The 13,664-nt window shown below is 35.7% G+C and overlaps 1 protein-coding gene across 2 annotated transcripts in view; it reads left to right on the top strand.

Moving 5' to 3' along the window:
* Positions 1 to 13,664, top strand: part of KCNH8 (potassium voltage-gated channel subfamily H member 8) — a 175,031-nt gene that overhangs the window by 73,824 nt on the left and 87,543 nt on the right. For both annotated transcript variants that reach the window (XM_068207322.1, XM_068207313.1), the window contains exons 4-5: positions 10,454 to 10,581; positions 12,373 to 12,613. In XM_068207322.1, coding sequence (XP_068063423.1) covers positions 10,454 to 10,581; positions 12,373 to 12,613 — 369 coding nt within the window. The remainder of the gene's footprint in view (positions 1 to 10,453; positions 10,582 to 12,372; positions 12,614 to 13,664) is intronic.

The following is a 13,664-nucleotide window of genomic DNA, read 5'->3' as shown; positions in this document are numbered from 1 at the left end:
GACTAAAATGGAATAACCTAGATTACGTCAATGTAGAGTTCCACTGCTATAGTCACTGCTAAAATTCCCCTGATTAATTTGACTCATTTCACAAAGCTATTGGTAATCTATTTGCTTTTGTTTTATTTTGTTTTTTTATTGTGAACATTTTGAACTCTTTGTTTGAAAGCAGTTATTTTAGGACAGATTTTCTCAACTTTATTCCAGAATTATTATAAAAATGTGTGCAATATATAGTAACCACAGAATCACACATTATTTGAGGTGGGATCTGTGGAGATTATCTGGTCCAATGTCCCCTTCTCAAAGCAGGGTCAGATTGAATGAATTGCCCAGGAACACATGCAGATATGTGCTCAATAGCATGAAGGATGGAGACTCCGCAACTTATCTGGGCAGTCTTTTCCACTGTTTGACTCCTCATAAAGCAAAAAAAAAATATTTTCTTAAACAGAATTTAATGGTTTAGATTGGTCTTCCTGTTGGCAAAGATGCCTTCACTCTCGAAATAATGTGAATTAAAAGTTGGACTACACCTTATGCCACAACAGATTCAACTAAGATGCGTGTTATGGTTCAACTGTCTGGCTTTTTCTGGCTTTTTAGTAATCCTTAGGTCCATATGAATTTCTGAGGAGACAGATTTATTTTGATTATAAATCGTTTGTTAGAGGGAGGAGTTGTTCTTTTCAGTATGCCAGAAGTGAAATACCATGTGCCAAACATTTTACATTCCAGATTTTTAATGTTGAAAATGTCTATTTGGAGCAGCACTAGTCTCTCGTAAGAAATTCTGCAATGTGTACTTTGATTTATTCTGCTTAATTAATGTCTCAGCTACTTCATGATTGCTCAAGCTACTGCAGTGAATATTCAGGAGACAATTTTTCATTTTAAAGCTTCTTATACCTATCAGGAGGCAGTATGTTGGGATGGAGAGCATAACCATACAGTCACCCAGACTTACATTAACCAAAGCAGTTGAAATTGTTTTCAGGATGCACAGGCATCATGCAGTTCTATCAATGTAGGAGGTGGGACAGAAGCAGAGTTTTACCCCAATATTCCTGCTGCCAAAAGGAAGAACATATTGAGGAAGCCTTTATTCTGCAATTACTCAGTTACATCCCCCCAAGGATGACTTTGCCCCTGGTTCACCATCCAACTGAGAAGGGTCTGATACTCTTCTGCCATCATTAAAACTCCTTTCCTCCTAGTCTGTGGACTATAGTTTAAATAATTAGAGGACAAAAATAGAGCTGCCTTTCCCTCCCTGCTCCTTTTTGCATTTGTAAGCACGTAGATGCTCTCCCTCTCACCTTTTCACTTTCTCATCCAAGCAAATAAGTTTTATTTGAGCCCTGAATCTTTAGAGACGTATCAATCTATCTTTGTAGCTCTTGCTTTAGCCTTGCACCAAGTGTTAAATGCAAGTGGCAGTTGCATTCCAACAGCTCTCAGAGAGGCACAGGGCATGTTCTGGAGCTGAGGGAAAAGTGTCCTTTGTGAGAGATGCAGAATGAAAATGAGAAAAAAGACAAGCAAAGTCTGATTCTTGAGCAAATGCAGAGCAGCAGACTATTCTGTGATATTCTTGAAGGTTGAGAGAATATATGCATTTGCACCCAAAACCAGTTCCTAGATAAATTTATGCCATCGCTTCCAGATTTTCCTTAGAAAACAAGGTTATCAAGGTGCGGCAAGAAGGGAGAAGTTTTTTGTTTAGGTTTCTGGTTTGTTTCGTTTTTCATTTTGCTGGCAGACTGTTGAAAAGTATCTTCAGACGTTACTTTTAAAGTTTGAAAACTCAGCCGTGTAATACAGACAAGAAAAGCATGGAAGAAACCGAGAATATCTTCAGTACATTTGTTGCTGAAGAACTTTTCAGAGCTGTGTGTGTGTGATATGTGTTTTTTTAACAAGTCAGAAAATTTACAACCTTCCTATACAATTTACAACCTTTCTTAGTTCTGTGGGAAAAAAAAAAATCTGAAAAGGGAGAAATATCTTTAAAGACTTTTACTGGCCTAGACACAGTCTGGTATCTTACATTTTATTAAGATACCATGAGGATTAGAATGCATATTTCATGTGTACTTTGTGTTCAGAAACACGTTTAGAAGGCCTTGGGCCATTTGCAAAATTTAACTGTAATTACAGTTATAGGGCATGTAGTTCATGCTGTAGCTCCTCAGAGCAACTCTGAGGTCCTGTAAAGACACAGCAGGTAAGATCTATTACAAGTGAGTTTTGCATAGCTGTAGAACAGATGGGTTTACAACTATCCGTCCTAAATGGTGTACTTAGAACTGTAAAACAGGTTGGGCTTAGGGCCAGTCACTCTCAGAGTCTGAGAATCTCTTTTCTTGAGGGATAATCAGAGATACTTGTTGGGTCTTTAAATGACTACATCAAACATATACACAGACATCACAGGATTTTGAACTTATATATTTCTTAATTTTAAAAACTATTTTTTAAAATTATTCCCCCTCCCTCTGCTGTTTTAACATTGACCATAAAATATTTTAATGGGTGACTGATCTGGTTCTGTATTGTACATAAATATATTAAGAACACAAGTCTTCATTCTCAAAAGACAAACTTTCATTACAAGATAGGAATTTTTCAGGTACATGTATTACTATTTTCACTTGAATAAGCAAGTCATCATCAGCTGTGCAAATTATTTTTAAAAATTATTTTTGCAATTAATGTCTTTGAAATCATGATAATCTTTTTTTGAATATAAAAAAGGAGAAAAATATCAATAAATAAAATACATTACTAAATTTTATGGAACTAAAGGAAGAAAGAAAACCCTCATGTTCTGTGACATGATGTCCTTAAATACTACACACTTGCAGAGGAAGAGATAGTGACACTTGCTGAAGAGAATGAAAAATTTCTTGGTGACTTAAATAGTTGGCACTATTCAGTTCTATGGGTTCTTGAAATATTTTTATATATGAGCATATATATGAGCATATAACTGTCTCGTGAGCTTTGTGGGAATTTGCTGGGGGAAACGAAAACTGTTCCAGGAAAAAACAGTCACTTTAAAAACAGGTGGAAGTGAGTGATGACCCAGCTGTAAATTCAACACTACATTTTATTCTGTAAAAACAACATATGACTACTCACTTCAGTTCGATCAATAGATGTCTCAAATTTGATGACATAATAAAAATTACAATTTTCCAGTTTGTGAGACAATTCTAGAGTAGTAACAGTAGAACACTGGCAAACAAACTATTTTTACACAATTATGAAATAGCTATTTTTGAGTTGGAATATTTTACTTCGTTACAAAAGTTCTGTAACTTTTGGCATTAGTATTAATAAATGAGAAAATAGTTTAAAGTAATTCACTTTAAGTGTTCTTCCGGTGAAACTCAGCCTATTGGAAGCAGTTGAAGAAAGGCAGTATTTTGGAAATTTTTTTCCCAATTACTTTAATGAGTTTTATGAGGTAGACCCAAATACAGGCATCTAAAAAGGAAAATTTATTCATTTATTTAGGGGTATACTCCCATCAACCAGCAAAATATAAGAGGAGAAAGAACCCTTCTTTTGGCTTTGTGTGTCTCTTTCCTCACACCGTTTTTTTCTTCATAGTGGAAGAATCAGCAGGCCAAAATGTAGTTAAGGATCTTTATCTCATAAGCTATTTAAAGGTCTTTCTAATTCATAAAAACTTTAATAGTTATGTATAATATTCCTTTTTTTTTCTGTTCAAAGCTGAATTTTCTCTCAAGGCATAATACTAAAATTATGATAATCATACTGTTGATTCTGTGTAAAATTTGCCCCTTTAAAAAATGTTCTGTAATAATGTTTACAGTGTATAACTGGTACGTGTGTTAGGAACATCTTCTTATTGAATCAATTAATCAGTTAACAGAATTAAAGAAGCAGCTAGAGGCTAGCCTGGATCCACCATACAGCGAAGAGTTTTGTGAATTGTTGGTTGTTGTTGACAGTGAGACTGTGTCATACAACCAACAGAACTCCTGCAGCCTCTTGCCCATGGTAGTGCTTTTATTCTGTCATTAGAAGACTTTTATCGGTTTTGTATTTATTGGCAACTGCTGGTGTGCTGTCCCCTGAATAATAACTGAACATTTTTCTAGATCTTTTTAAAAGCCTGGAAAAAATCATAACAACTTTACATATAATCTGGTTTTAGAGGGGGTTTTTGGGTTCATTCAGAGTTGCTTTACTCCAGTTGTCTCCTTCAGAATTTCCTTGGTGGTTTACTTTTCTTGAGGACTGCCTATGAAATGTGTTTTGTGTCAATGGTACTGGGTATGTTTTCAAACCATTGTGTTTCCTGTAGACATCATTGTATATATTTTATTGCACATGGGTTATTCGTGGGGGCCTATTCAAAGATAATACTTTCTGTTGGGCTGTTCCTTACTTTATGATGCAAGTGATGAGTGTTTCTCAAGACGTATTAAAAGGACAAAAAACCCTTTATTGCATTTCTTGCAGGAAGCCTTTTATAAATGGAGTTGTAAGACAAATAAATGATGGACAAATTTTTTAACAAATCATTCATTGAACCCAGGTTCAAAAAGGAACAATTCAGTACTTGTAAGATATTCCACGTAAAAACATCTCTCTGTGTGACTGGGCTGTGTGGTTGTGACAGCATAAAGATATACACAGGAAGGGTAATGGGGGAGGTTTATTTTCCTGCCTGATTTCAGAATAGAGCAGTAGGAGAGACCACACAGGTACCACAATACACCACTGTGTCTTGAGCAGGGAAGGGTCCAACCAGCATTAAAAATCACCGCATTAACCTGGTTACTACGCATTTTCACAGTGTTCCTTCTAGTGTGTGCATGGAGCAGCATCATGGATTTCTTCAAGTCTGTCTGAATCTGGATACCTTTTAGCAATGGAGTCCATTTGTCCTGTTCTACTCTGTTGTTGGTGTTATTGTTCAAAAGGAAATCTAGTTTACACACTCAGAATTATGTTATTTCTATGATAAATTTTCTTAGGTGGGAGTTGGCATTACTCGCTGTTTCATTTCATGATTGACTTTAATTTTGTAAACAATGAAATAAATGAAAATTTCTTATCTACTATGCCAGCTTACCTAGTCCTTTGAGTAAAATGCTAGTAAAACAAAAATTTTATCTTTTTATTCCTTGTACTCTCTCCTGGCTTAGCTTTCAAAATAGCTAAAATGAAGTAATCTCATTATTTTCTGGAATATAAAGGGGATAGTCAATGTGCCTGAATCAATCTTACCCTAAGCCTAACAACCACTCCTGCCAGGCAAACAGGACAGTGGTGGCAATCAAGTAGCTGGGGCTGGAATATAATTTTGAGCATGGAGCTAAAATTCCTGTGAAAATATAAAAAAGCAGCAAAGAGTCACAGTCCTATCCCTAGTGGTGAACTTGTCTTTCCTTGGCTACTGTACTGCAGAAATACTGCTTAGAGATCCAGGTCTGTAGCCTCACAGCCTTTATGATAACTCTGTCACACTGGTTATTGGTAGAACTACCATGTCTGCATAAAGCTACTCAGTTGTGCATGTATTTCCATAACGAAACTCCCAGGCTACTTTACATCATCCCTCTCTGTTTCATTCACGTACTGCCAGTACATTGTGTTCTGGGTTAAATTTGAGAGGTGCAGGTTGCTTTTATTCATTCTCTATGTTTTAAGTAAACACAGGCAAATCTCTTGGATTTTCCTGTGTCATATGAATGAAATGATAGATCTTAATTTTCGATTTTGTGTCCATGCACACTTGTATTGAAAATTTTCAATACAAAATCATAGGTAATGATCCATGATCAGACTGGGAAATGTTTCCATACAATAGTATGTTGGGTAAGTATCGCACCAGAGGGAACTGTAGACAGCGGTTTTAATTAATGCATGAATGAGAATAGTGAAAGCAGTTCTTTTGAAAGGATACAAATGAATGCTATGAAGAATGAGGAAAACATACAAAGGCTGAGGCTTTTTTTGTAAATAAAGTGCAAACTTTCTGACCAAAGCAGGTTAGTTCATTTTGGTATTTGGAAAAAAATGCATTTCATGTTCTCTCTCATGCCACAGGTTGTCTGCTATGAAGTGAGCATAGTGCTTTTGGGTCATATCAGGGTTACTCAGTCTTCACTAAGTGAGTGGGGAGGCACTGGAACAGCTGAGAAATGGAACAGAATGTTCCATCCCTGGAAGTGTCCAAGGCCAGGTTTGATGGGGCTTTGAGTAACCAGGTCTAGTAGAAGGTGTCCCTGCCCATGGCAAGAAGGTTGGAACTTGATGATCTTAAAAATCTCTTCCAACCCAAACCATTCCACGATTCTATGATTCTGTAAATGTGTCAGACTTTACCTGGAGAATGAGATCATTGGAAATCATAAAGAATTCTGGACTCTATCTAATGCTATGCTCTTACTATTCTGATTTTAGGAAATAATTCTTCACCAAAAGTACTATCGAGCTTGGAACAGGCTGCCTAGAAAGCGGTTGAGTCACCACACCTGAAAATATTTGAAAGATGCATCAGAGTGGCACTTGGGGACATGGTTTAGTGGTGGATTTCACAAATTAGTGATTGCGAATTGGTGATCCTAAGGGTCTTTCTAACCTAAATTATTCTAGGATTCAGCGAACTGCTTAGAAGGAGAGCAGACATACATTTGGTGTCAATTTATTCAGTAAATCTGGCTTTCCAGTTCTTCTGCATTGCTAGAGCAGCATATACCTATGAGAGCTTGTCAGAACTTGTCAGGGTTTATATTTCTGATTTATACCTAAGAAGTGGATCTTTTGTGTTTTTCCAAAGGGACAAGAAAAGAGTTATGCCTCCCCTTTCTATTAACCTTAAATGGATGATTGAAGCCTCATGTTCTTATAAAAACACAAGAAAAGACAAGAGTTACAAAGACATTTGTGTCTGGATGTGCTTTCTTTTACTGCAACCTTCCCTCACAAGAAGTCTGAAGCTATTAGGAGGCTAATGTTAAGCTTAGCAAAGAAGTTTTGCGTTATTTTATTTTCTTAGAAAATATTTTGTAATTGCCATGTCTGATGGTTGTGGTACTATAACTATCTTCATTTGAAAGAAGAACAACCGGAAGGTCAGCAGTAAGAATTAAAAAATATATTATCACTTTTCTGATAAAGGGGAGATAAGACTAAATTGTAAACATCCTTTTTAAGAGTTATCTTGGGAAGGTGTTTACCATTACAGAAGGAAGGGTGTGTAGAAGCACCAGGAAATAGACCCCAAAATCTGGGATTTTTCTAGAACAAGATTTCTCACTGTATTTGGGGAGATGAGAAATCCTTTTGATTTTTAGCATGGGGCAAAAATAAGCTAGTTGTGTTAAAGTGACTTTCTGCTTATGCTTGATTTTATTCTTGGATCTTTTTTCCTAAGATCAGCTGTGGAAAAAAAAATAAAAATTGAGTCTGTCAGGTATCTAAATTTTTGAAAAACCAGAGAGAAACAGATGGGGTTTATAAAAAATAAGCTGTCTCTTCAGAATAGTGAGCTGTGAACTGAGTATGACAGAAGAAAAGAGGAAAGTTACAGAAAATAATCACACACATGTAGATGCACACCTGAACAATGTAGTTTGCTAAAGCTCAGGATTGATTCCTTTTCTGAAGACTTTGGCAAACCAGAAAGCAGGAGAATTCACAAATGTCATTCACTTATTTATAAGCTACTGACGTGCTCTGATGGCATCTTATCTTTACAATAAATCAATTTTTTTCACTTCTAATAACAACCATAAAAACTTTTTTGCCATTTCTGGTTAGTAAGAAAATTACTACTTCATAATTAATGTAATGCTTTCCTTATTGATGCATGCTTTTCTGTCTTTAGGAGTTGAGTGACTCCAAATATTAACACAGAGGTAGCATTAATCCTTTGCAAATAGTGTAATCAGCATGTGATGGAAGTCACTTGCTGTGAAAGTATGCAATTGGTGTGATTCTAAGTGCCATATCAAGTCCCACAGCCTGCAGGTTAGTGAGTACAACACCCTTCGTGACTGAAACTCTGAACCTTGGTAGGAGAGATGGAATCTGTGTAAAGCCAAAAATTATCAGGCTGCTGGCGCATAAAATTTAAAACCTTACAAGGAACCTGTCCTCATTTAAAAGTGGATAGAAAGTGAAACTCTGTGTCAGTAAATATAGGGGGGAAAAAGGAAACAATAATTGAATATGTGTACATTGACTGTTTCCATAACCTTGTGGCATTCTGGAAAGAGATGGAATTGTGGACAGCTTTCATCTCAGTGCTCAGCATATGAGAGAAAGGCATATCTGAGACTAGGAGTTATAAAGAAAAAATCTGAAGGCAATATTACACCATGGTACCAGGCAATCGTGTATGCATAGCTTGAAAGGTGCATGTTCTGCAAATAGCTACTGAAAGGATACATTTAAAGAATATATTTTAAATGGCATAGGTGATCTAGCCAAGGTAAAGAGAAGACTTCCAAGGTTGACCAGAGGTAAGGAGATCCACTTCCATGCTGGAAGGCCTCATATTGCTGGGGATGCTGAAAGAACTCAAGGAAATTCCACCTGAAGGTACCAGGCCTGCCTTCTGAATACAGCTCAGTGTGGGTCTCACAACAGATCACGTCACCAAGGCTGCTCCACCTGCCATCTGCCAGGATAGACTACCTCGGGCTCTATAGGCTAAGGACAAGGACAAGTTTTAGATATTTATAGCATGAGGATGAAGCCTCTAGCTAAAGCATCTCAAAAGCGTTGCTGGCCAAAAGATCAAGAAAAGTGTTTTCTCAGCCTGCCTCCTAGCAGATCTAAAGCTTCTTTTATTGACTTATTTTGGATGCAGTAGAGTGAACAAGTTGCCTCATACAACATGGCAGTTTCGGTTGAGAAAGGAAAAAAAGAGTGGTCTGTAAATACTTTTAAAGAGAATTTCAGTCATATGACAAAACCAGGCTACTATAGCTGAACAATTCTACAGTGGAGACCCAATTCAATTGACTTAAATTCGTTTTTCCTCAGAGAAGGAGATAAGCATTTTGTTCTTACCCAGAATTTAAGAAGACTTAAAATTTAGTTTGATTTTAAATGGTTTGATGATTAACATATTTTTTTTTTAAAAAACATTAATTTAGTTGGATCTTTTCTGAAATAATGCTTTTTGTTCTATCTCTCTTCATTATGGCAGATACCAATATGTGTTGGAGATGGGAAAGTATGAGGCTTCCCCATCTGCCCCCTTCAACTTTTGAGTAGCTATTTGGCTTTGCAGTACAAAGATTTTCCCTTCTTGTTTTTTTTCTTTTCTTTTTCCCCCTTCTCTTTACTGACAAGTTAAAAAAATCCTCAACTAGAGAGTGCTTTTGCATGAGTTACATGAAAACTTCTTTACTGAAAAGTTTGGAAAATTTTTCCTCCTACACATTTTGTTATGTATAGTTTTGTGCTGTTAAGCCAAAAATACATCAGTCTCGTATAATACAAATCTTTCTTGCTTTTCTAGGCAGGTTTCAAAATGTAGCTATTTTCCTTGCTTCTAAATTCTGGCTCTGCTAATTAGTTTTGTGTTTTGTTAATTTTTTCCTCCCTTAATTTGTATGCATTCAATTGACTTTAATTAAACGTCCTTGACAGACGGCTTCTTCCTTTAGTCCCATAATTTTTTTTTTTCTTAATCCTGACACATCGCAAAAAGTCTGCTTTCATTTACTCTGGCATCAATTCACTGTAATTCCACCAGAGTGACTGGAATTACTTTGAATTTACTGCTTTATAAGCAAGAACAAAATTTGTTCCCATGATTGACAATTACAGACATCTGAATGGAGGTAAAAAGCACAAACCTTTCCAAAATAATGTTCAGTCTTTACTCTTAATGGGTTTCATGTCACCAAGGAATATGTCACGTGGTCTTGCCAGTGGCCATGTGGTGGGAAAAAGAATCTAAACACATGAATACAAGAATTGGTTATAACTAATGAGCAAGCTTACAAATTAGCATATTCTGACATAATGGAAGCCTAGTACAAGTCAGACTCTCTGTTTTTAAAAACCACAAAGTATTTTTTTTTCTTTCTGTGAAGTGAGAGAGAGAGAGAGAGTAGGATCACCTCAAGGATATTTTCAGTGGTTGCTTCTAGACATTCTTCCCACTGGTCTGAAACAGTAGAGAGTATATTAATCTTATCTGTGAAATCAAATGTTGCAATTACTTGCTTCTGAGTTGTGTGAAGGTATTTGACAATTAAAACTTTACAGTGGTTTTTATTTGCCCATTGGGAGAGGGGGGTTTTGTTTCTTTGCTGCAAAAGATTAAGCAAAAAAAAAGGTGTACATAATATTTACATTTCTACCAATGTCTGAAATGTCAGTAGTTCAGGTCCCAAAGGTTGAAGTGTTATTTCCTGATCTTTAATGCACTCTCACTTCTGTTCTGCAGAAAAATGGAAAGGAAGAGGAAGAGCAGGATCGCATTTTGAGTCGGCACGCAGACGGAGTAGAGCTGTCCTTTATCATATCTCTGGACATCTACAAAGAAGAGAGAAGAACAAATTAAAAATTAATAATGTATGTGAAATTCTTTTCTTCCCCTGCACCCACCCCAGGAAAAAAAAAAAGTAGCCTTTGCACTAACTTAAAAAAAAAAAAAAATGAAGTGCTGTAAAAGGCCAGCAAGTACTTGAGATGTATCCTGATCACAATTTTACAGTAACAAGGATTAGAATGCTTCTCACTGAAGCATATTTCTGCCTACTGTAGGGTTTGTTACCAAATAGTAAGATAGTGCATTTAATCATATTGTAAACAGACATTTAATGCCATGAAAGCCACATTATAAAATTTCTCAGAATTTTAGTTCCAATTTACCTTGTCATACAACCACTTCCATTGAATTTAAATATTAAATGTTGAAAAATAATTAATTTTTTTTTAAACTTACAAGTATTTCATGTTGAAGAAGCATAATAATATTAAAAAAACCCTACAAAATATGGGTCTTACAGGGATATTTTCATTGTATAGTAATATGATAATATTTTTAGGAACATGACTCTTAAATAGTGTTTGATGCCTTACCTGTACTGTCAAAATGCTAGCACAGATGTTATTTTACCATGTTAAAACATTTATACTGAGACTAATTTACCAGCTTTAATACATGGATTTTTGGAGCTATGGGTTAGAAATAATATGAAGAATGCTTTCTTTCCCATGACTAAAAAATGGGCTGACTCTAAGAACAGTGAGAATTCAGCTGCTTAAATTCATGAATAAGAACCAAGAATAGAGAAGGCAATGACATCAGTATTTCAAAGGAAGCACAAAGAGAAAGGCTGTGATAGACAAGGCAAATGTAGTTAAGTCTAAGGCAAATGTAGTTAAGTCTATGGTTATGCAGGTTTTGTCTTTTTAATTTCATAGTGAATAACTTCAAGATCAGAAGTAATCTTAGCTTGCTGCATGCACAGTATTGTTTTGGGAGGCTCTTTTTTACTGGAACAGCATTAACCAGGATCGCAGTAACAGTGAGCAAGAATTTTGTTAGTAAATAATGCAAGACAGGTCATGTCCCACATGCTGCTTTTTGGGGAGGGTAGGTGTGTTTTGTTAAAGCTATGAGAGGTGAAAACTAAGAATTTCTACAGCTTGACACTGAAATCTTGGTTGCATAAAACAGTGGTAAGACACAAACTCAAGACAAAGCTAGTCTAGTGAGAAAGGTAGTCCGTTCTGGAGCCATATTATGGTAGATTAGTATTTTGATTTAGATCAGGAGTGCAATTTTTGAGAAAAATAAAAAGTTATTCCTACTAATTGTGCTTTCATTCACATGAACTGGATTCCTGCAGATGAAACTAAAGCAGGAGAGGTGCTGCAAGTACCGGAGCTGTTCAATCCATAGGACCAGGCTAGAGATAGTCTGAAAGAACCTCCTCACAGCTCTGTGTATAGGATGTTTTCTTTCAATACCAGTTGCTTCTTTCCATATGTTTCTATTTACAGTACTATGTCTTTGTGTATACAAAGATCTCACTTATCTGTCCACTAGAATAATATTGCTCTGAAGTGAGAATTAGTTCAACAAAGGAAGAAACAGTTTGCCACATGCAGTCCTCTCTTACTCCATTTAATCTGTAACTTATTAGTCTTCTTCCTGCCTCAACATTCACAAAAGTTATTCCATGAACATCTGCATAAATGAATGTTAGGTCTAAGTTAGAAAAAAAGTAGCATTTGTTCTTCTATATTATTTTTTTTTTACAAAACATCAACCGCCTAAGGGCTGTGTTGCAAGAAATGCTTCTGTGTAATCAAATAATTGTTTTGTCTCATTTAATTTTTTTCTCTCTTTTTCAGAATGTTTTCGTAGATAAACCAGCATTTCCAGAATACAAAGTTTCAGATGCAAAAAAATCCAAATTCATATTGCTGCATTTTAGCACTTTTAAAGCTGGCTGGGACTGGCTTATTTTACTGGCAACGTTTTATGTTGCTGTGACTGTACCTTACAATGTTTCCTTTATTGGCCATGATGAGCTGTCTACAACTCGAAGCACAACTGTCAGTGACATTGCAGTGGAAATTCTCTTTATCATCGGTAAGATTTGTTTGGGGGTTGTTTGGGATCTTTTTTCTGACATTTGGGATTTTCAGAGAATGAATAATATTTTAGAAAAGGAAATAATCCTTCCTTTCATGACTTTAAATAAAATCAGTTTTAGCTGTATGGCATGATATTTTATCTGAACTTTAGATCACCCTTATTTTTTTTTTTTTTTTTTTACTTTAAATTGATTTGGGTAATTCTGCTATTATTCTAAAGTGACTTTTGTTTTCACGGAAGATTGAAACCAATTGTTTCACCCTGGGGATGCCTCAAACCTTCCCAGTATAGGGATGTGCCCTGGAATTGCTTCAGTTTTTTTCACAATCTATGGGGTTATTTTTTTATTTCCCACTTAGAAGAGTCACAGACCACAAGCTGAATAGATTTTTTAAATATCAATGTAAGATTTAAACTCATACTGCAGTAGCACACATGTACAATGCCAATATGCTATATTGACAACTGGGATAGAATTTGAGAGGTTCAAGTTTGTCATCTGATCCATTCTCCAAACCTTTTATTTCTGTGATCCATTTAATTCTTATATGTCTTAAGAATCAAAAAAAAAAAAAAAAAAAAAGATAAGGTTATATATAATAATGGCTTTGTACCAAAGAAGTTTCTAATATTTTGTTTGGTAGTATATTTTTCAATTTATTTCTGAAGATTGAAAAGAGTCCCTGAATAGTCCAACAGATTTTTTCCCCAAGACTTTACTGCTATAATACCACTCAGTGCTGTCACACTGAGTGGTATTATAGCACTCTCAGATCTTTTGCTACTTGCAGGTGGAGAAGCTATCATTTTTAAGAAATAAGCCAAGTTTGGTATGTCCTTCTTGAATATGAAAAGGGTTCAGATGGGTTCTGAGAGAGAAAGTGTCTTGGTTTGGTAAGACAGGTGTCTGCTAAAGAAGCAGGAGCCTCTCTTGAAATGGAAAATGTAAACCCCTTCCCTCCGAATTATAATTTTGAAACTAAGGAACTCTCAGGTAAAGATATGAGAGTAGGAATGACAGTTCTTTATTAGGAAAAATAAAAAT

This window comes from Anomalospiza imberbis, chromosome 1 (assembly GCF_031753505.1).
Source record: "Anomalospiza imberbis isolate Cuckoo-Finch-1a 21T00152 chromosome 1, ASM3175350v1, whole genome shotgun sequence".
NCBI lineage: Eukaryota > Metazoa > Chordata > Aves > Passeriformes > Viduidae > Anomalospiza > Anomalospiza imberbis.
The sequence above is the reverse complement of the archived record's forward strand: the minus strand, read 5'-3'. Positions and strand labels throughout refer to the sequence as shown.